Raw genomic sequence first — 23,556 nt, 5'->3', positions numbered from 1 at the left:
GGAGTCGGAGACATATAGCTGAGGATTGGCTGCTGATCCATGAGATTCGTAGATTGCTGGAGAGTGCCACTCCCACTAGGCCAAGCATGTTTGCAAGAAGATAAATGATGCTGCTGATTGGGTTGGTTTCTTTGCGGCTCACCACTCTGCAGATTTTGTCTGCATAGACAGTGGATATATGCCGGAGATTGTAGTTAGTTTTTTATTTTCTAATTTTATTGGCCATATATATTGTATGTGCGCCTTTGTTTTTAAAAAAAAGAAAAAAAGAAAAAAAAGAAGCAGACGTCCAAGCCCCTTCTCTCCACAAAAGCCCGCGAACCCAACCACTCTGGGCGGCCGCCTCAGCCCGAGCGCCAAAAATGGCGGCAACTGCCATCTCTTCTTCTCTCCTTTTGCTCATCATGGTATCCTTCTACTCTGAAGCCGCATCCCAGCCGGCAACAACTGACGGAGAAAGGCAGATTCTCCTCCAGATCAAGAAGGACTGGAGAAATCCCTCGGCTCTCGAGTCTTGGAACAACTCCACCTCCGCCAACCACTGCACCTGGACCGGAATCGGATGCTCCGCTAATGGCTCTGTCACCAATATCACACTCGTCAGCCAAAACATCAGCCAACCTATCCCCGCCACCATCTGCGAGCTGAGAAGTCTCTCCTTTCTCGACCTCAGTTCCAACTACATCACCACCTCCTTTCCCAAGTCCCTCTACAACTGCTCCAAACTCCAGTACCTCGACCTCTCCCAAAACTACTTCGTCGGCGTCATCCCCTCCGATATCTACCGTCTCTCTCCCCGTCTCACCACCCTCATCCTCTCCGCCAATAACCTCACAGGAGACATTCCCCGCTCCATCGGCCGGCTCCCGGCGATGATCGAATATCTCGCTCTCAATAACAACCTCTTCAATGTGTCCTTCCCAGCTGAGCTCGGCAACCTCTCAAACCTCCAGACCCTATGGCTTGCATATAATCCCTTCGCGCCGACAACGATCCCTCCAACTTTCCGCAGATTGACCAAGCTGAGCTACTTGTGGATGACCCAGACTAACTTGAAGAGCGAGATCCCTGAGTTCATCGGAGAATTGACGCAGATGTACCAATTGGACCTATCGGAGAACTCCCTCAGTGGAAGCATACCCGCCGGAATCTGGAATTTAAAGAACTTGCAGTTCCTATATTTGTATAAAAACAATCTTGCTGGAGAGATCAAGATCGATGGAGCGATCGGTGCGTTAGAACTGGAAGGGCTGGACGTCTCCATGAATCAATTGAATGGATCCATCCCGGAGGAATTCGGCAAGCTTCGGAAACTCTCCGTCCTCTTGATGTACTACAACCGGTTTTCCGGCGAGATCCCTCCGAGCATCGGCCTCCTCCCGGCGCTGACCGACCTCCGGCTCTTCAACAACAGTCTCACCGGGGTTCTACCGCCACAACTGGGGAAATACTGCCCGCTGTGGAATGTTGAGGTCGATGACAACATGATCTCCGGTAAGCTGCCGGAGAATCTCTGCGCCGGTGGAGCTCTGTCCTCGATCATCGTATCTGACAACAACCTCACTGGCAACCTGCCGGCGTCTCTCGGCAACTGCTCCACCCTCAGCAACATCATGATCCAAAGAAACAGATTCTCCGGCGACTTCCCCGCGGGGATCTGGTCCTCGGCGGTTAACCTCACGACGGTGGTCATGCACGACAACGCCCTCTCCGGCACCTTGCCGGACAAGCTGCCATGGAATCTCACCCGGCTGGAGATGGGGAACAACCGATTCTCCGGCAATCTCCCGTCGTCGGCGGGGAATATTTTGGTCTTCTTGGCGGACAACAACTCGTTCTCCGGCGAGATCCCGACGAGCATGACCGGACTCTCCCAGCTCCAGACTCTATCACTCGGAGGGAACGAGATCTCCGGTGAGATCCCGCCGGCGATATCGACGCTGAAAGCGCTCACCGCGCTCAATCTCAGCCACAACCAGCTCACCGGGGAAATCCCCGCATCGATCGGGTCGCTGCCGGTGCTGGACACCCTCGACCTCTCGGCAAACCAGCTCTCCGGCGTGATTCCGACGGCGATCGGTAACCTCAGGCTCAACGCTCTCAATCTCTCCTCCAACCAACTCTCCGGCGAGATCCCGATTTCGCTCCAGAACCCAGCATACGATCAGAGCTTCCTCTCCAATCCGCGACTTTGCGCATCTGACCTGCTCCTGAACGTCCGATCCTGCAAACAAGGATCGCGCGGGTCAAATGGGTTGTCCCGAGGTGTGCAGATCATGTTCATCGTCCTCGGTATACTAATCTTCGTGATCGCTGCCGGTTTCGGCATGCTCCTGATCTGGGACCGCCGGTGGAGAAAAGATGGCGACGATCTTGCCAAGTGGAAGCTGACCTCTTTCCAGTCGTTGGATTTCACGGAATCCACCATCCTCCGAGGGATGACGGAGGATAACCTCATCGGGAGCGGCGGGTCTGGAAAGGTTTACAAGATCCACCTCGGAAATCGTGCAAGAGAGATCGTGGCCGTTAAAAAGATCTGGAACAGCAGAAAATTGGAGTCCAAATTGGAAAAGGAGTTTCAATCAGAGGTCGAGATCTTGAGTTCGATCAGGCATACAAACATCGTCAAGCTGCTCTGCTGCATCTCGAGCGTTGATTCGAAGCTCTTGGTGTACGAGTACATGGGGAATGGTAGCTTGGATCGGTGGCTCCACATGAAGCGGGGGGTGGAGGCTGCGTCGATAGTCCGAGGTGGATTAGAGAGTCGTCCACGACCGTTGGATTGGCCAGCTAGGCTAAGGATTGCTGTTGGGGCAGCACAGGGATTGTGCTACATGCATCATGATTGCTCGCCCCCGATAGTACATCGGGATGTGAAGTGCAGCAACATATTATTGGATTCGGAGTGCAGAGCTCGGATTGCCGATTTTGGTCTGGCCCGGATGGTGGCCGAGTCTGGCGAGCTCGACACAACATCGGCCATAGCAGGTTCTTTTGGATACATGGCTCCAGGTAAGGATATATATATATATTCTATTTACTGACATAGAATATATATTCTCCTTTAGCATTAATCCATGCAATTCACAGTCCTTTCTTGGGATCATCTAATGAGGAAGAGAAACTATTATGATGAAGTGCATTCATTTCTAAAAAGAATAACAGGTTTTATGAAAAATGAACTTTGGTTTGCTATTTTACTTTGGATCAAGGTTTAGGTGCTACAATTAGTATCATGTAACATGTTTCTTTTATCTTGCGTACGGCTGCTACCCTAATCATATGTTGCTTGAACCATATACTTATGTCTTGTTAATTATAATACTGTATTGTAAGCAACAAGGCTTGGCAACCTTCGTATTTAACTTTCACTTAAATGATATGATTAGCAGTCTAAATATTAATTATAAAAATTGTATTCTCGACTTTATCTGATGTATTTCATCAAAAACTTTATCTGATATAGAAAATGTGCAGTCTAAGAAGGCAGGAGTTGGTGAGTGGATACTATGATAGAATAAAAATGTGGGAAGAATGATTCTTGGTTTATTATAGTAGAAACATTGTAAATTAAAACACTAGGTAAATTCTGAAAAATTATGGTTCTAATATTTTGTTATAGTACCTCTGTTGCCTGACATATGGCTCTAGTTTCGTTTTTGTTTTTGTTTTTGTTTTTTCTGATTATTGTTTATTTTATTTTCAGAGTGTGCATACTCAAGAAAAGTGAATGAAAAGGTAGATGTGTATAGCTTTGGAGTGGTTCTTCTGGAGCTAACCACCGGAAGAGAAGCAAATGATGGAGGAGAACATGGTAGCTTAGCAGAATGGATTTGGCGCCACGTCCAAGATGGTAATAGGTTGATGGATGTCATAGACCGGGATATAAGAGACCCATCGTATGTGGATGAGGTCGCCGCAGTCCTTAAGCTTGGTATCATTTGCACGGGCACGTTGCCTTCCACGAGACCAACAATGAAGGAGGTGCTGGAGATATTACACAGGTATCAAAGAATGCATGGACTTGGGGATAAACCCCTAGTTGAGTACGATGGAGCTCCCCTTCTACAAATCAAAAGGGGCGGTAGAAGTAAAAGGCCCTCCGATGGAGACGAGGATAATGATGATGGTAGCTTGGCATGCAATGTGTGAAGTGAGGAAATTAGGGATGGAGTTGCATTTATGGGGCATTCGCCGGCATGATTTCAACAGTGAGATAAGTTGATAACCTTCAGCATACACTTCACACCATCAAATTAAGTGAAACTCGTAGTAGAGAGGTCCTTTGGATGCCTTGAGAACTAGTGATACATGAATGAACACAGTTAGGGTACAGTGTTTTAAATTTATATGCTCGCACAACAAAATATCTACTATAATTGTTATCTAAAAAAAAGTAAAACTCTTGGTGTACTTTCTTAAATCATGCAGGATAATAGAGCTTCACAGTTCATAGATATATGTAAACACATATTTCAATTACTCGAGTGAGATGGCTTTAGAATTATTGTTCTATTATATTTTTCACTTTTAAGTAGAAACTCTTCACATATGTAATATTTATTTGAGAAATGCAAATCAGATCTTATTCTTATAATGGGCTTCAGCTAACTATGGATTATCCTATTCTTACATGCTTAACTGATCCAGGGGGATATTGAAATGAATACAAGGTATACACAGAGCAATAAAACCATCAAGAAAACAAATAGAAGAGAAGTGATCCAAGTCCATGGTTACTTTAGAAAGAGCCACTGAAGTGAAACCCATTCTTTCGAAATCCTTGGGATGCCAGCAATATAGTTCCTGAAAGCAAATTGCTGATTGCGGAAGATAATTTGATCTCTGGATAGCCAAATCCTCCACCAGATAACCAAAACAAGAATGGGCCAATCAGCCTTGAGCTTCCTAGAGATAGGTGACTTTGAATAGAAGTTTGACAAGATAGGAGAAGTGTAAGAAGATGACAAACTTAACAAATCAAATAAATCAGCAACCAAAGAATGCTCAATATTCCTTCTGAAACTTAACTCGCCAAGAGCAGAAGAACCATATCCCAATTATCCAATAACAAAGAATCTGGCCAAAGAAAAAGCTTAGGGAAAAGGTCCAAGAGAGGAATGCCGCCAGTCCGTCCAACAAGGGGCAAATCTGAGAACCATCCCCCAAAATAAAGTAGGAGCCCATAAGAAGAGCTCGACTCACTTAACAAATTCCCTTCCAAAAGGACGAATTAAGCAGAAGGAATAGAGAGATCTCTGAAAGCAAAGCCATGTTCCAATAGACCCCATGCTAGTTGCTGCCAAGTCCCTCGAGAAGAAGAGCCATTATAATGTCCTCAGTACCATTTGCCTAACAAGGCCCAATTGGATTATTGAAGATTAATAATTCCGAGTCCTGGTTGTTGCTTGGATTTGCATACCATTTTCTAATTTACAAGACAAAAAAAAAGCCTCAGCTGAGCTTCCAACTTTCTGTAAAAATAAAATAAAATATATAAATAAATACTCCATCCTATCAGCTTAAACTTTTGGGATAAGTGGTGATTTCAATATGGTATCAAAGCAAAGATCTTGAGTTCGAAGATTGCTTGAACAAATACAGCCAGAAGAGGGTACGCCTCTTCTCTGCGTAGGATTTCCAAAACTTCAAAAGGTGTAACAGCTGCAAAATGAAATGGCAATCTCCTCCAAGAAAAATAAGACTTCATTAATTCCCCTCTTTTATTGTTAGATCATCAGGAGAAACCCCCAAAAGGAAAAAAGTAATGAACAACTGAAAATAGATAAAGAAAGGTTGCCGGTTTGGCCACTTTACAGGAAAGAGAAGAAAGAACGGCAGGGCCAGGAGCAGCATCATCCACACCCACTGCCAGACCCTGCATTTATTCACTGGCATGACTTCTCCTGCTTCGCTCAACGCTACCATATACCTATATACTGCCGCAAGGGTGTTAAATTAAGCATTCCTACATAGAAAATAGAGGAAGGGTGCGAGGAATGAGGGGGGACAGAGAAATTAGGACCCCTAGGTTTGTAACAAGACACTTCAGGATTCATCAAGCTCAAGATACTGAGAGTGGGATGCAGCGAGGAGAGATGCTCCAATGCCTGATCCGTCGGTGGCAAGCTTGATGACAATAGAAGCTGCAGCCTCTTCTCCGATCATCTCTCTGAGCGTGGTTTCCAAGCAATTGCTAAATATAGTGTAATGCTCGTAAAGCCCACCGTCCATAGCAATCACCGTCCTCTGCATGTCACCTCCATCCCTTGCTGCACCACCGTCCCGCCCCTGCTTCTTCAAGATGCCCAGTATTCCGGCAGCAGCCAGACGGGCCCCACGTTTGGCGATGATGTCACAAACCTCGACAACCAGTTTTCTTGTTTTTAAGGAGGTATTAGATATCTGGAATTCAAAGAAAAGAACAAAGATTTGTAAAAGAACATCACATTCTGATGACATATGCTGTCAGGAAGAATTTATATTACACAGAAGTAAAGGTAACATACCCCTAAAATTTCTTTTAGTTTAGTCCCAACAACTCTGAGATCAGATGATGTGTCATGATGCATGGCTGACATGACTGGAGTCCTGCATATCTCAAGTCCCAATTTTGTTTGTGATAAGCCAATACCATAACAGCATGTGACATAAATATCCACTAAAATATACAACAAAAGATATTGCCACAATAACAAGGAAAGGTGGAGCAATTCTACCAACCAAAGGGTTCACTGTGAATTTTAAGAAATGGCAGAGTAACAACATAAGTTCAACCAACAGGCATAGTACCTTTCACAGTTCAGACTACACAAACAAATTTGTTGATTACTTTCTAGTGGCATGATCAAACTGATTCAATGCAAGGATTACCATGTGCACTTCCAAAAGAAAACAGACCACGACAAGGTATGTAGACAAATTTGGAACATGACAATATATACATAATACACACACACATACACAGTATATGTGCTGCATAGAGTGATACAAAACTTGTCAAGCCATTATATTTTCCATCTCTGCATCCAATTTTATATCCAAGAACAAAGCTCCAAACTTATGGTACCAAATTTGGGACTTTCAAGAAGAGATACTACATGTTAGAACATTAAACAAGAGCGATAAACTAGTCAGGAAAATAAAAAAAATAATCAGGAAAAATAAAAAAAAAATCATTCAAAGGGGGCAGGTCACAATCTACCGGTGCTGAAGGCTTTTCCTGGACAGGTTTGTGATCCAATCACTATTGCATTGTGCACATCGCAATATTTGTGCAAAGTCTCTAATCCAATAATGTGAGAAACATCCTTCTATCTCATGGAAACAACATTCTCGAAGACATGAGTGAATTTCTGTACCTTTCCTCCAGCAAAGAAACTCTGGGAAAGAAGCTCACTAGTACAGATGCAAATGTGGTGAACTGTGCTTAACTTCAGGTAGCCTGAGTTTGACCCGTCACTTCAAAGGGGAGCTCAAGCTCAAGCTTAGATATAAAGATTCGAGCTTGGCTCATTTCCAAGTTTAACAGGCTAAACAATTCTTTGTTGGGCCAAATCCAGAAGAAGTATACCTATTATTGAGAGCCTATGGTCTGTTCATACTTGAACAAGCTTGAGAGCCTGCCATCAAGTCGAACTGATTAGTTGAACATACATATACAACCATATATATGTATGTATCTATCTAGCTAGTTCTGCTATGTTGTCTGAAAGTCAAAATATATGGTGATTTATGATGCTACCTACATAATTGCTTTAACAGAGAACACACTAATCACTATACATGAACTCACAATGAATAAATCAACTTACTCGTATAGGTAACATGGTTTCTGACTACAATGTGTGATTATGCGATTATAACAGATGGACCTTATCATCACTGCTAAATTATAAGATCCTTGCCAACTATTTCCACATATACCATATAGCACGATAATACACGTAGTGTTTGCCCTAGCTTGTGCATTTACATCATATGTACAATAATGGATACATGTGCTGACCAAATCATATAACAAAAATTAACATGCCTGTTAAAAGTAAGTCCCTCAACTACAGTACTTCCAGATGAGAACCACCTATATCATGTCCCACACATCACAGGTAGGATTCCAGGAAGTTCTTAAATACACATCATCCAAAAAATGTGGCTTCCGAGACACCTAGACGCTGGAGCTTCTATTTAGGGAAACTAATTAAAAAAATCAGGATAACAAAACTAATTCCATTAGGTTCACTAAGGAACATTAGAATGTGGACCTGAAAAATTTTCAGAAAATTTGGTGCAAACAATACTACCAGTAGTATGATGAGTGTGCCCATGTGTGTAATTGCAAAACACTAATAGCAATTCTGTTGTCAATGCTGAAAATCAACATCTTTGGTCATCCCAAGCATTTTCGGTATCCGGTGGAGATCATTTTGCTCCTTGGCATTGTAACCTACCATTTTCGCACATGTATCTGATGTGGGAGGTAATATGAGCTGGGAATGCCGACAGATTGTAATAACACCCATCTCATCAAATTCTATCTGATACCAAATGATGGGCCCCATTTTATTACTGTATTTCCTCTCCAAGATGACAAAATGGGCCCTATATTTATTATTGCGTTTCCTCTCTGATCCCACTTCTTTTCTGAGCGCGACACCAACCCCACCCCCCTCCTCAAAACAAGGCCACCACCACCTTTCCTGCTCTAGTCGCCTCCAGAAGAACCTCCCAACCATGACCAAGACCATGACCCTGTCCTTTTTGGTGCTGGTGCTTCCAATAGCCATGGTAGATTTCAAAGGGGTTGAACTCCACTCTGCCCTCCTGTGACTGCCTTCTTAAGCCTTACACCAAGGACTAGCTCATCGACATCCTCCTCGAAATCGCCAACCTCACCTGCATTCACACCATTGCCGACCATGACATATCCCATTGCAAGATCTTTGTCCACAGCCTTGGCTCGGTTGTCACAGGCAGGCTTTTGAGCCCCATTGCCTTGTCAAGACCGGAGTCCTTTCTTTGTTTCTGCTATATTTCCAGCATTGAACACATTGCTCTCCTAGACATATCATGTGATTTGCCTCTGCCAAAACTGCCACTTGCCATAGGAGTTATTTTCTATATCATGGACCAGGAAGTGGGTAAGGGAGTCGTCAAGAAGTGGCAAGAGAGTCAAGGTTCTATTGGGGTCTCACTACAGATAATCCGGCTCGTCTCCATTGTCCTTGTTTCTTTCATACAAAAATCCATGGACATCCCTTCTCAAATCCTTAAAAAACTGCATCTATAAACCTAAATCAAGACTCCACCAAAGATTTCATCAACACCAGGCTTCCAACTTTCCTTCCTTTCTTCATTCTTGTTCTTTTCTCTTTTTAATCTTTAATGTGTAGATGGAAAGACCCATTATCCAATTTAGCCTATAACAAAAATGTCAAATTCCATAAATTGAGAAGTCTACTTCCCATTAACCTGCCTAGTAACCATAATTGTGCATTCCAATTCCTAACAAGGAAAGGGTCATAAAGGGGAAACTCCATTCGAGAAATAGAATCTTCTCATCAACCTAGTACTCATATGAATCAAACAATAATATCTAACTAAAATACCAATATGAGAAAGGATTAAAATCTGCATCTCTACTCCACAATTTAAAGTTCCACAATAAGAGTACAATGTCAAAAGAGGGTATGGGAGTCTGAGCCCCCTCCAACTCCACCACGGCTACCGACGACACCATTGGTCATGGTCTTTGATCATGGTTGGAGGCTTCTTTTGGAGGTGGGGGGAGGCGGGATCATAGTGGCTTGGGATGTTGGGAGGAGCGAGTCGTGGGGTCAGAGTCACTCTTGAGAAAGTGGTATCAGGAGGAAACACATTAATAAATATGGGACTTATTGTGTGGTATCAAAGGAGAAATATAAAAATAAAAGTGGGGCGTATTATGTGATATCAGGGAGAAGTAATGCTTTTACAAATGAGTGATATACACTTCATTGATTGTTCGCATTAGTGTAAGTGCACAAAAATGGTGGGTTATGATGCTAACAGGGCAAAATAATCTTTTCCATGTGTACAAAGACCGAAAGCTTTAAGGGAAAATCAAAGATGACCATTCACATAAAAGTGGGGTTGGGAGAGGGTCGATGTATGCAACCTTACTCCCATGTGCAGAGAGATTGTTTCTATATTTTGAACCCATAATCTCCAGTATCAATAGAGCAGCCTTACCATTGCGTCAGGACTCACCCTCCACATAATATTTCCCAATATATGTATCTTTAAAAGCTATAATATTGCAATAATCTAAGGCATCATTTAAGTGGACTCATTGACAACAACTAAGACTACGAAAAATGCATTGTAAGTGGGATTAAAACACCAACAAGTGCAAGCATATCAACATTTTTTCCTAAATTTTCCTTTGACATGCACCCCCATTACCCCCTGTCAAATGGGTCCTCCCACATGCTTGAGAGTAGGTTTAAACAAATATCTAACTGATGAATGTTTTACCTAGTTGGCCAGGGGACAACACAGTACTCAGATTAAGCTGCACTTGAGCAAGCACCTAAGAGGATTGTTTCGTAAATTTTAAAAAATTTCATATATATAAGAAGTTAGCTAGAAAATAGGAAATGATGCAAACACTTTCATTGACTAATCAATCTACTGCAATGTAACATGACATATCTACTAGTAATTTAATATTATTTTCAAATAAATTATTCAATAATTATAACTAATCATCTAAAGCAAATATGCTCAACAATTAAGTCAATGCATTAGGCAACTCTACTATATGATGAGTGATCAATTAGAAGTTAGAATTAAACAAATAATTAAAGGTAGAACCTAATTGTAAATCATGACTAGGGGGTCTTTTATGTCCTGTATGCCAGGAACCATCTATGTTGAGTGACTGCCTTGTTGAACGATGACTACTAAAACCACAAAAGTGTTCAAAAAAACTTCTATCTATATAAGAATATACAAATCAAGGCCATGATTTTTTCCCCTTTAAAATCTCCTTTAATGCTCCCATCAAGGACTGGACTAGGAACAGGCCATTTATCCATCAAAAGTTGAAAAGATTTAACATACTTAAGCCAAAAAGATAGTATCCATTCATGATATAATACATGTGCATCCATAGGAAGGGAGCAATATTATATGCAGAGAAAAATGGAATCCTTTCATTAAAAAAATCTATAGATGCTTTATAGTAATAACTCGAGTCCTTTCACTATTTATTCCAAATCCACTCTCTATCTTTGTCTTCTCTCTCTATGCATGCACATCTTCATGCACACGAATGACCACTAAATATAAATAACAATGTTCTTTTACACAAAATAACATTGCCTTGTAATGATATCTAATAAATAATCCCCATATATGCCTCCTCTTCATCGAGTCATCAACTTGCATAACACCTCAATTTGTGGACTAGTTTCCACAGTCATAGATCCATGGCTCCTGGCCCCTAAGCACTCAAAGATCTCAACCAATAGAAAAGCTATAAAGAGATTGTTCCTTCTAGTGCATTTGCAGAAACCTACGGTTCAAGATCCATGAAATGATATCATTTGGTAAAAGAAGCATGCTCTCAATCTCATCGGAGAATGTCTCTAGCAAAGATAACACTAGAAATCAAAATTAATTGGGCGAAAACTGAAAGTATATAAACAATATTGAGTCAGATTGTTTGGCCTTGATACCTATTAATAAGCTTAACAAGATAGAACATGATATAGTTTCCAAGAGAAATAACAAATCTATAATGACACATTGCAAGTTTTTAGATAATCCCTATCTATGCCCAAATCCAAATAGTATTCCTAATTTCCAGACCATCTAAATTCAACTGGCCAAACTATATCCATACAAAATAATTGATCAATTTTATTATTGGATATTCATTTGTTATATAATATTTCCTTAGGTTGTTTGAAGCCAATTCAGAAGGCTTTTTTACTATGCTTCGTAAGCCAATGAAATTGGGAGGTTTGAAATATCCAAAATAGTTTAACATGAATTTTTGATCTTTAGTCTTCAAGACAGCACTGAGATTCACATTAGTGGAAAAGAATGGATAGGTCTTTTATTCAAGCCCCACGACACTATGACCAGGCCACCAAAGCAGCATGCATGCAAAAAATTGTAGGGCCTCTTTCTAAATACCTAGATAAAGAACTGAATAAAAGAACAAAAGAAATAATCAGATGAGACAGTAAATAGTTCCAAACAAGACAAGTTGAACCGAGGCTAGTTGCCAATATTCCATTCATCACCAATACCAAAGACATGTGTTCATTATCATCTCAAAGCCAGTCAGATCATTGGCTCTTCAAATATGAGTGTGGCTGTGTTAAAACCGAATCTCGTAAGGTTTTTGATCTAATTCCGGGACCTGAACCCAACCAAATAACTCATCGATACGGCATACAAGATCCAGACCTAATACTTCAGGTATGTTCTGGATCAGATTAGCAAGTGATATGCTTCCAATGCCACCCTTAGTTGCCTACAAGCGCATTTGATATGGACAAGAAGAAAAATCAGGCAGAAACAAGCATTTTTCTATCAGATATTATTAAGAATACGAAACTAGACTTGACTATGCTTTAGGATGCATTTCACTATAATCTAACTTCCAGTGATAATCAACACTACTTGCTTAAATGATAGTATGCAAAATAGAATAGTATTCTAAAAGTAGCCATTGACAATAGCCATTGACAAATGAAAGCATACCGTAGTATAAATTGAATTTCAAGTTTTGGTGGAACGCTGTCTCCAAACAAGGCAGCTTCTTCAGCCATCTTCAACAGGACTCTTCGTACAAGTTCTCCCAAGTACATTCCTGAGATTAACTTCTCAAAGATCTGGGGATAACAAAATAAGTTACATATAAATCTGAACAACCAACAACTTTTTTACACTCCTCAAAGAAAAGGATGAAGAAATTACCTGTTCACCACTATTCAGACTTTCAAGATCTAATGCTTGATCATATTCTGTAATAGGAAGATGAGACGACTTGAAATTTCCCCATTCCATGTTGATAACCTACAGGACAATGCACATGCCTCACATATGGTTGACAACACAAACATTCCTTGGCCCATTTATATGAGGCACATAGATTCTTTCTTGCTATTAGTTTAATCAGAAGCTTAACATTACTCAAATTTTTATTTTTTCAATGACCTCTCATACTTGCCTTCCACAAGTAGTTTCAAAATGACAAAGGAAACATGCAACAGAAATTTTGCTAACCATCTCTCCTGATTTTGGTAAAAGTCCATGCCATTTGGGAATTGCATGTGCATGCTCTACATATGCTGCATTTGTTCCAGTACCCAGTATGACAGCAGCAACCACATCATTATCATGGTACCTGCCCCCTGCTAATGTCCCGATTGTGTCGTTTACCTAAAATAAAACCATCAGCTGTGTCCCAAATTTGCACTATCTTCACCTTTCAGATGAAAAAAGAAGCCAACAAATTGAAGAATACTTTTTCACGTTTTGAGAATACCCAAAAAGAAAAGAGAGAAGAAAAAAAATGCCTCGGTTCAAAAGCTTATCATTGTAAAATTTAAAGGCAGTAACATACCAGTGCTGAAACTCGCATATCAAGGCCTTGCCCTTCCATGGCCTTGGTCAACTCAGCCACCACATCTTCCCCAACCTGGCTTTGGAAGAATATGGAAAAGGTCCAGTCAAAACATATTATGGTCTAAAAGAAAGTTCAGCAAAAAATGATAATATCTGAACCATCTGCTCAATTGGTTGTGGGGCTATATGAACCTTGCTATCTTTGATACAAATTAAATGAAATATTTAAGCTTTACAGAGTGGTGCTCTTCATTGACATGATCTGTAATACCTTCGGGACACTCCTAAGAAAAGAACTGGCATGGAATATGGACTATTGTCATAAACTACTCCTAAGGAGATGGCATACATCACACCAGGGCACAACCAATAAGCTCAGGAGAAAGATCATTTTAATAGTAATGAAAACTAACTATTCAAAAGTGATTATATGTAAGGCATATTGTATCATTTCTACTCTATATCTCATTGAATGATTATTAAATAAAAAATTGTTAATAAACTAATTTGCCTTACAATCAAGTAAAAGCAATAAAAAGTAACCTCAAAAAAACATTACATAACACGAAGGTTTACCTTTGAACTATATATTCCTACACAGAACCAAAATCTTAACCAATAGATATTTAAATGCAGTGCTGTCTGTAGTAAGCACAGCAACTTGAATGTCAATACCAACTAAAAGAAAAACCTGACATAACATCAGCAAAGCCGACAATGAAATGTAAAGCAATAAAGAAAGTGCAGATTGCAGAGGTCTCAAATACACATAGTAAAAATGAAAATTCTGATGAGAAAGTGTAGCAAAATTTCAAAGTGCTAGAAAAACTAACATAGCTGAGGAAGAAATAGAAAAAGTGACTAGACAAAGAGTAAGCATAGAACAAATTGAAATGCTGAGGAGCGCTTGGGGCAAAATTTTGAATACAAGAAAATTAGTAAACGGTGTTGGACTATTTTTTCAAAAAGTGGAGAAAAACTTAATAATACTCATTAACCACATCTTATATGAGATGACTCTTGTTGATGACTGTCAACTAGAAAAGAAAACAAAGAGTATATGTTCACAATCGAGAATGCGTAAGAAATTGCACTTCATGATTATGGTATGTATAAGAAATAATGAAATGAAACTACAATGAAGAAATAACTGTGAGCAACATGAAGGTTGAGAAAGATCAAATAGGCTCAAAAATTTGTTGTAAGGTGTCAAAAGAATGTGAGAAATCCTGTTTGCCAGAGGAAGATGTCGTAACCTCCAAAATGACCGAACAACAAACAACTCCTTAAAATCCAAATCCAGGAATATGATTTTTTGATAAGATTATAGTATTGTATATCCCATGCATGGACCCTGATAAACCAGTAGCATTAGCCATATTCATGAACCTTCTCGACTAGCTGCATGTAAATCATAAGATAACAAAACTAAATCATAATGTCATTTAGTTCAAACAGGAAAAGAGAAACCAGAATGTACCGTGCCATCAATGGAAAAACCCTTCGTCCACTTAATAAGAGTGCCTGATGAGATCGAAGTCTGGTTCACTGGGAAAGAGAAAGTAAAACCAAGTTCTCGCTGCCTACCCGCAGGAAGGTGAAATTCTTCACCTTCTGAAGCAACAAACTTTGCTAATTCTGCAGCAATGAAGTCAAATAGTTCCTGAAAGCAGAATTGAAATTAACCAAGCTTAGAAGCAGACTTAAATATTTCAGAATAAAGAAGAGTCAAACACACAACACCAGGCTCTTCACTTACATTGGAGCTTCCAACCATCAAACTAGGTGGAATGGAAACTTCTTCAACTTCTTGCTTGACAACATGGCCTTCCTTTCCTCCCAATTGTACGCGTAGCACACGGAAGTTGGTTCCCCCAAGGTCCAATGCATAAAACAATCCTGTCTCATCCCTGTGAAAATACAACATTTTAAATATTTGATAAAAAAATGGTTCACATTATTTTAGCAACACATCCATGATATTAGTTTTGTACAGGCATGTTTGATTCAGCGGTGAGCAATCATTAATGCAATCTACTAGCTAAAAGAAACAGCTAGCACATGTTTGTGACATACATGCACATGCATGTATACATATATAGATCTTACAAATATCACTTCTGACATAAAATCAAGTGTTCAACTCTGCTACAGTCCTCGGTTCTTGGTGCGGAAGCAATTTGCTTAGCTTTACATCCGTCCCAAGGTATCATTTCCAATACATCTGTTGGGCAGGCTCGTACACATTGAGTACACCCTATACATGTATCATAAATTTTTACTGAATGTGACATTGGATCTATAAATTCCAGTTTTGAGCATAAAAAATTTACTCTCCTCATTGCCTTCTTCCTGCCATTATCTCCTCTGCAAGGACATTTATTTTCATGGAAGGAAGTATTTTTGGAAGCAGCTTGTGGTAAGAGGCACAACCTACGCATCCAAAAGAAACCAACATTTCTGACATTATTGGCATAAAAATTATCCATTCTCTTGGTTTAGGGTGGCAGCAAACCAAATTATAGGTCATCTGTGCAGATGCATTTATATGATATAAAGACCAGCATAAAAACAACTAGGAATGCATGTGTTCAAAATGAAGAAAAGGAAGCCTCCAACTCACCCCCACTCCACATGCTAAAGCAATATTGATCTCTTTATTTTCATCTCACCATATATGCGATACACAGGCATTTATCAGGGACCTTCAAACACACCCTCTATTTAAATAAGTACTGGCCTCACATTTAAGCATCTTAAACTAACATTCATCAGGGATTATACTAGCATACCCAGTGTAAACCATAGAACACTATACTTCCTAATAATGAGCCAAAAAGAGGTTTCACATAGAAGAACATAAGAACATGAGATAATTCGAGAAATCTCTCATGTAAGCCAGCTGGAAACAAAAGAACAATAATTGATTCAAGCACAATCTCAGAATCATCTTAGGTTGAAATCGGAACAAGGTTCAAGTCAATTGTGTCTCCTATTATCTTGGGCTCAGACATAGGCTCAAAATCTTTATAGTTTTTATCAACATCCATCAGAGCTTACAAGGGTTTAGGACCCTTAGGTAACCAAAATGAGAAGCCAAAGCTTGCCAACACAACATAAAATCGAGGCATAAGTTGCATAGAACTTTGGGAGGTCTGAATGGTACATTAAGATATAAATCTGATAATCTTTCCTCTAGGCACTTCCCCTTAATATGTAGATTAACTTGGGATTGTCAAGGGCCATTTTTCCCCCACTTAAGTGGCCCCCACATAAATAAATAACTTAATGCATTAATAAAGATTTACTCAGAAAATCATGTTTGACTCCTCTTTTTGCTTTTTATTTGTTTTCTAAAATGAAAGTCCTATTACAGGTCCAACATGTAGAAGACTTCATTAGAAACCATTTTCTTTATCCATCTTACAACCTAACACTGCTCTTTCCTTATATAGATATTAATCTGCTAAACTAACAGCGACAATTCCATTAAACATGTCACAACTAGCAACTCTGGTACAATCTTACATAGATACAGATAACAGAATTCTACTCTTGCATAAAATCCAAAACCCCACGCAAACCCCAAATAGAAGGGCTTAGCCTAGTATAACTTCTTTTCATAATTGAAAGGAAGATATTTGGCATCAGTTCACCACAAACATAACCTTAATAATACAAACTGGAATACACCTTACATCATATACCTCTTGGATATAAACATATGGCTAACTACCCATCATGCATAGGACTACCATTAGTTCATATTCTTCCAAGGTACTAACATATGAACGAGGAAAGATCTTCATTTGTCGATCCATATAAATACTTGATGCACAACTATTCAACCTTTAATATCAGATGATTCATATCCATTCAACAGTACAAATATTGAAGAAGGCCAACTTATCTCCTCAGAGTATGTCATGTATTGCCGTAGAGATGAGCTAGACTAATGGCAATATGGCATATTTATAGATGATAAAGCAAAAATAGACATTCAAGTCAGATTATAAAACAACTTCCAGTTTCATTGATCTCAAATTATCATAATATGAATACCTAATAGGGATGATGCAACTTTGATATACACAACCAGAAAATGGTTCAACTTAACCATAACTTGGACCAGGATAGAACAATATGTAATTCAGGTTTGAGTTGGCAAACTTCAATCCGATTTCAGGTTAAGCCAAGACTATGATAAAATCTTCACCAACTCAATCTGATCTGCCATGTTTGTAATAAATGCTTTGCCAACTGAAGTTTGTTTGCCCATTTTTGAAATTTAATCAGAACTACAAGCTGTACTGTTGTTAATCGCATATGGTCACAATAAAATCTCAGCATGAATGGCAGTTACAGGCATGATACAATCAGTCAATGCATCAGATTAGGTTAGGTCAGCATAGTTTACTGATCACTTAGGACTGAATTAGCCTAAAACTCATTTGACCTACCTGACTTACACACTAGGCCTTTATATTGTTTAGAAATTATTAAAAAGACTAGAGAGCATACAAATCAGGAAAAAGAAAAACTACTATTACCAAGCAATCACTTTTACTTTGAGATGTTGTTCCCAAGATTAGACTAAGATTGGGGCATTTCCAGTGGTTGTAAAGAACAAAATGAGTGAGATGCAGGTAAAAGCAGACATAGTAGACATATATGACTTGTGTGTTAAACATGACAGCATGAGTTAAGGTGCTCAAGTAAACTATAAGCAAACACCCTAACGACAAGCCTTAGCCCATCTATGAAGGCTACTTTTGGATTCAGGCATAACCTGCTAAATGTGTTATGATAGACTCTTGGCAAAGAAGATCAACTCTCTAAATGATTCTGAAGTTTCAAGACTTAAGGAAAATTTTACATGATAATAATAATATGGTACACGTTTATGTCTTAGAATGTAATAGAAATAAGTACATTGGGATGGATGTATAGTAAAATTATGAACAATAGAGTGGGAAATGAGTATATTAAAACTTAAAAGAGATATAATAATGTTGCAAATTAAGCACAAACTGATGGAGAATTTATTAGGATGACACAAGCGATCTACTATGACGATCTCAGGGTTTCTAAAAAAGAGGTATACTTTAATATACTATAAATTAGGGGTAAAAATTTATGACCCAACCCGTCAACCCGACCCGCTTTAAGGGTTTGACATAAACGAATTTAGGTCGTAAGTGAGTCAACCCATCTAAATTTGTTTATTAAATGGGTTAGGTTCAAGTTTAAACGTTTGACCCATTTAACCTATTTTGACCAGTTTAATAATTGGTCGGATTATAACCCGACCTGTTTAATCTGTTTAAATCTTGTTTAACCTATTTGAAACCTACTTAACCTGTTTCTGACCTGTTTAATCCGACCACTTAGCCTGTTTAACCTATTTAACCTGTTTAAATCCATTTAACTTGTTAAAAACCCGTCTAACCCATTTAATCTGTTTATTAAATGGGTTATGTCGGGTCGGATTATCTGTTTAATAAACATGTCAAATTCAGATTTGAAATTTTAACTTGTTTAATAAACATGTCGAATCTGGGTTGATGAATTTTGATCCAATCCGCATCGAACCCAACCCATATCTGACCCGACCTGATCCGATTGCTACCCGTACTATAAATGATGTAAGAAAAAGAGAGAACCTAACATAACATGAATGGAAGGTGTCAAAAAAGAATATGAAAAAGCTTGAAATAACATCCTGCATAGGAATACGCTTGGAAAATGAGAATCCATAAAGCCAGCTCCAAATAGTTGGGCACAAGGCTTCACTGTTATGGTTATGTGTAGGATCAAGCGCTTACTATTACACCAAAAGCAATTGCTGTTAGTGAAGGTGCTACTTTATTTCCTTAAGCCAAGGCTGACCACTGCAGGACATCCCCCACGGCTATCAACGGCAGCGCAGAGCCCCATACCAAGCGACAGGTGGACAGGAGGGGCTTCGCAATACGCTACATAAGCGCATCGGCAGGCTGGGCGGTCAAGCCCGATGCCACCACGTGGCCCCCATAAGCCACATGGTGCCAACGAACCACAAGGGGGCAATTGGGCTCAGATTATTCCACTCGGAAAAATCCCAACAATCCCCCCCCCCAAACGACATCATGGGGGTTCGAACCTACAACCTCACTCTAATACCACTTGTTGGATCAAGCGCTTACTATTACACCAAAAGCAATTGCTGTTAGTGAAGGCGTTACTTTATTTTCTTAAGCCAAGGCTGACCACTGGAGGACACCTCCCACGGCTATCAACGGTAGCGCAGAGCCCCGTACTAAGCGATAGGTGGATAGGAGAGACTTCGCAATACGCCACGTAAGCGCATCGGCAGGCTGGGCGGTCAAGCCCGATGCCACCATGTGGCCCCCGTAAGCCACATGGCGCCAGCGAACCACAAGGGGGCGATTGGGCTCAGATTATTCCACTCAGAAAAATCCCAACATTATGGCTGTTATTGAAGAAGATGGCTTGCAATGTAAAACTAGCATGCCATTTTGGCAAGTATGGAGAACCATATTGCTGATTATGAAGTTTAAGATTGTGGAATTAAGGTGTTATTGCTCTAAATTATCCTAGACATGAAAGAGTCTAAATGAAGAGAAAGAAACACAATTTGATTTGAGGAATTAATTCATCCCTTATAACATTTTATAAGCCAACAGACCAGATCAATATTAAAACATTTAAACAATAAACCCCTTGTATGAGAAGAAAAAAGTTTTATTGAGAGAAAAAAGAAATTATTTGCAAAAATAATAGTAAAAGCATGTAAAGCATCATTCTTTTGTTATATGGCATGCCCCTTTCCCTCATAAAACGACAAATTTTCTACAGCATTATGGGACATTTACTTCAAGCATCAAAGGTCAGTTGCAAAATATTATCAACAGGATGTAGAAGTGGTGATGATGGTAAGGTCTAAAGCAGAGAACATGTGTGAAGCCATTGTTTGTAGACCTGACAACTTAGCACAAGATTTGTAGTTTAAAGAAACTCATAGTTACCAAAAAAAATGAAGCTCACCAGATTGAGGTTTTAGGTGAAAGCATTTAGTCTTGGTGCCACTGTCTACCTATATTTATAATGCATCTATTAATTGACTCTAGATATTTTTTCTGTCATACTAACTCAGCAACTATTTGTATAAGTGTGATCCACGGTCTCTAAACAAAATTCTAAGTTGATAAGATTTTGTTCCATATCCAGCGACCGAATTAAAGGCCATGATTAATACGCCTTGGTAACTGTCCAAAAGAATTAGATGTTATAAACCACGAGCTAATCATAAAGCTAACTGCATAAACCAAAGGTTAGATAAAATAAACAAAGAAAATTAACAACAATCCTACTGCATAAAATCCTAAAGTACATCAAAGTTCAAGAACTATTTTCCCACCAGCCAAATTTGGATTATAGCCAACAACCAAGAGATATCCTTGCAATAGAATTGCTTCCATCTATTATTGACATATGAAATAACCCATAACCAGGGAAGAAAAGAGCGACATGACAACCAGATAATTTCACTTGATATTCATAGAGAAGATAAAACGCATATTTTTATGATTACCAATTCACGACTGGCTGCAAATATAAAATTTATTCTACTCAAAGAGGGGAAATGCACCTTGCAAAACTTTAAGTTAGTTGCCGACTGTGGTAATGTGAAAACAGTTTGTTTCTTTTTGTTTCTTATTGAAAAGGAGTACAACACCCCTCATCTACACCATCACAGAACCCATGCCCATGATATCATACAAAACAAGGGCCATCAAGCCGGAGGAAAATTAGAGTTCCAGATCCAGCAAACGTTTTCAGGAACAAGAAAAGCAAAGAAAGAGATTCATGGAAAAGGGACAAAATATAATCAAAGTAGGGACTCCATTGAAAAGGAACGGAAAAATCATCAAAGTAGGGACTCCAAAATAAAAAGATGAATTTTGACAGAAGAAACCAAAACGAAAAGAAATCCACGTGGGGAACATTCTTTAAGCTACACCAATAAACAACCACAAGAAAGGAAAAAGAAACATCCACAGCATACAAAGAAAAATCTTTTCAATACTAAGAACGAATACTAAAAAAAATCATCAAACAATCTTTACATACATGAAGATGGGAATGAGTGGTAAAAACGAATTAAGACACCCAAACCCAAAAAGAAAAAGAAGAAAAGAAGGCTTAAAAAGAGAAAAAAAATGTAGTGTTCATGAGAAAGGAAAAATTGGGGGAAGAGCAACGTAAAGCATATCTTCTTGACTGGTAATTCTAGAACATCTTTTTTTTAAAGAAAACCTTCCGTTTCACATATCAACCCAAGAAACAGGAAAAAAAAAACTACGCGAGAAAAAAAATACTATATATTCAAAATCAAAATTTAAAATTAAACTACGTTAAAATCCACATTCATAAGACACTATTAAAAATTTATTTAAATCAAAAGAAAACAAACTTCCGACTAATATCACATTTAAGTAATGGTAAGAGGAAGAGTATCTCAAGAATCAAACTCATAGCCCGAGCGGATTTAATCATGGCACCCACTATAATATGCACATCCGTAATAAAAAAAGAATAGGTGGGCAAAGAAACGATAGCCCGTACCCGGTGGGGAGGTTATCGACGTAGCTGATGAGCATCTTGAGATTGCTCCCGCCCTCCGACGCAAGCCCGGCGTGCATCTCCACCGTCATCGCATCCGCCACCTGCCTCAGCTTCCCGATCGGCGTGGCGCACTTCTCCTCCAGTTCCTTCAGTATCGCCACCGCCCGCGCCCACCGCCCGGAGCTCTGCATCCTGTGCCGCACCACCAGCACCGCCACTGCACATGCTGCCGCCGCGCACATAACCGTCGCTCCCACCGCCACCTTCCCCATCCTCGCCTCTCCCCAAAATCCCTCCAAAAACAAAGAAAGCAAGAAAATCTTAAGTAGAGTGCTAACCAGATCTACCAAGACCCTAGCTTCCCACACGATCCAAGAAATTAGGGCCTCGAATTCTCTCTTCTGCTTTCTTCTCCTCCCCCCTGTCTACTTTCTTGAACGGATGAAGACGAGAAACCCCCGTCGGCTTGGAGCTCTTTGCTTCTGTTCTTGAGGTTCGAAATTCCTTCTTTCCACCGCCGATCGCCGATGATCAGAGAGGGAGAGGGATCGCCGGAGCCTCTGAGATCAAATGGAGATGTGGAGATTCAGAGGAGGAGGGATTTAGAGTAGGGGGATCGAGAGATCCGGCGCCGTGGGGTTTGGGAGTGAGGGAGAGGGAGAGAGAGAAAGAGAGAGAGAGAGAGAGAGAGGGAGGAAGATATCTCCGAGCCGTGATTCCGACCCTTTGGGATCGCGACGATTTGAACGAGAGAGAGCCCTTCGGAGGGGAAGCAAGAACTCATCCAAGATCGTCGAACCCCGCTCCAGTTTATTACATAGGAAGCATGTACTTCCGGAAATTTTTCTTCAAGTGCTTTATTAGAATGCCCATGATTTTTGAACAGATGGGGAAGGTTGTCACCCACTTGATTTGATACGAGAAATCCAACGGTTACAATTTCACACGGACCACGAAATAATCATCGCAATTTGGTCATCAGACGCTTCCCCGGGGCCGAGGGGCGGTCTGATAGTTACGCCATAAGGTATGGGTGTTTTAGTAATTATGATCGGATACGACGACAAAACGCGGAGGATGATTGAGGAGTCAACTCGTTTCCTGGGAATAGCGGTAGGGCATCGGCCATCGGTGCCCCGCAGACGAGACCTGAGCCTTGCTTGCCACGTGTATGTTACTATTCGTGAGATCCACGTGGCGAGGATCTAGTAGTTACGATGAGACGAGCGTCAAAGGAAGTGGAAACTCAAAACAGAAGTAGAAACCGCCCGCATTGCCAAGGATAGAGAGTGACGAAAAACTCCT

The 23,556-nt window shown here is 40.0% G+C and overlaps 2 protein-coding genes across 2 annotated transcripts; one reads left to right on the top strand and one right to left on the bottom strand.

Moving 5' to 3' along the window:
- The first annotated feature begins 277 nt into the window (after positions 1 to 277).
- Positions 278 to 4,594, top strand: LOC103698393 (receptor-like protein kinase HSL1). The gene is made up of 2 exons (XM_039125381.1): positions 278 to 3,012; positions 3,707 to 4,594. The coding sequence occupies exons 1-2, from the start codon at positions 363 to 365 to the stop codon at positions 4,150 to 4,152; spliced, it is 3,096 nt and encodes a 1,031-aa protein (XP_038981309.1). The 5' UTR covers positions 278 to 362; the 3' UTR covers positions 4,153 to 4,594.
- Positions 4,595 to 5,688: 1,094 nt separating this feature from the next.
- Positions 5,689 to 23,090, bottom strand: LOC103698392 (hexokinase-2-like). Its single transcript, XM_039125382.1, has 9 exons — positions 22,252 to 23,090; positions 15,383 to 15,533; positions 15,104 to 15,286; positions 13,622 to 13,696; positions 13,282 to 13,437; positions 12,973 to 13,071; positions 12,757 to 12,887; positions 6,510 to 6,591; positions 5,689 to 6,405 (listed from the first exon to the last, which is right to left on the bottom strand). The coding sequence occupies exons 1-9, from the start codon at positions 22,521 to 22,523 to the stop codon at positions 6,049 to 6,051; spliced, it is 1,506 nt and encodes a 501-aa protein (XP_038981310.1). The 5' UTR covers positions 22,524 to 23,090; the 3' UTR covers positions 5,689 to 6,048.
- Positions 23,091 to 23,556: the final 466 nt, after the last annotated feature.

The sequence above is a fragment of the Phoenix dactylifera genome, chromosome 4 (assembly GCF_009389715.1).
Source record: "Phoenix dactylifera cultivar Barhee BC4 chromosome 4, palm_55x_up_171113_PBpolish2nd_filt_p, whole genome shotgun sequence".
Classification (NCBI taxonomy): Eukaryota; Viridiplantae; Streptophyta; class Magnoliopsida; order Arecales; family Arecaceae; genus Phoenix; species Phoenix dactylifera.
The sequence above is the reverse complement of the archived record's forward strand: the minus strand, read 5'-3'. Positions and strand labels throughout refer to the sequence as shown.

Excerpts from the sequence above, each read along its gene's own strand:
- LOC103698393 (XM_039125381.1), top strand. The coding sequence starts at position 363 with ATGGCGGCAACTGCCATCTCTTCTTCTCTCCTTTTGCTCATCATGGTA. Across the intron at positions 3,013-3,706 it reads TTTTGGATACATGGCTCCAG|AGTGTGCATACTCAAGAAAA; the intron begins GTAAGGATATAT and ends TTTTATTTTCAG.
- LOC103698392 (XM_039125382.1), bottom strand. The coding sequence starts at position 22,523 with ATGGGGAAGGTGGCGGTGGGAGCGACGGTTATGTGCGCGGCGGCAGCA. Across the intron at positions 13,697-15,103 it reads GTTTTTCCATTGATGGCACG|GTTGGGGAAGATGTGGTGGC; the intron begins GTACATTCTGGT and ends TTCCAAAGCCAG. Across the intron at positions 13,072-13,281 it reads TACCAAAATCAGGAGAGATG|GTTATCAACATGGAATGGGG; the intron begins GTTAGCAAAATT and ends ATTGTCCTGTAG.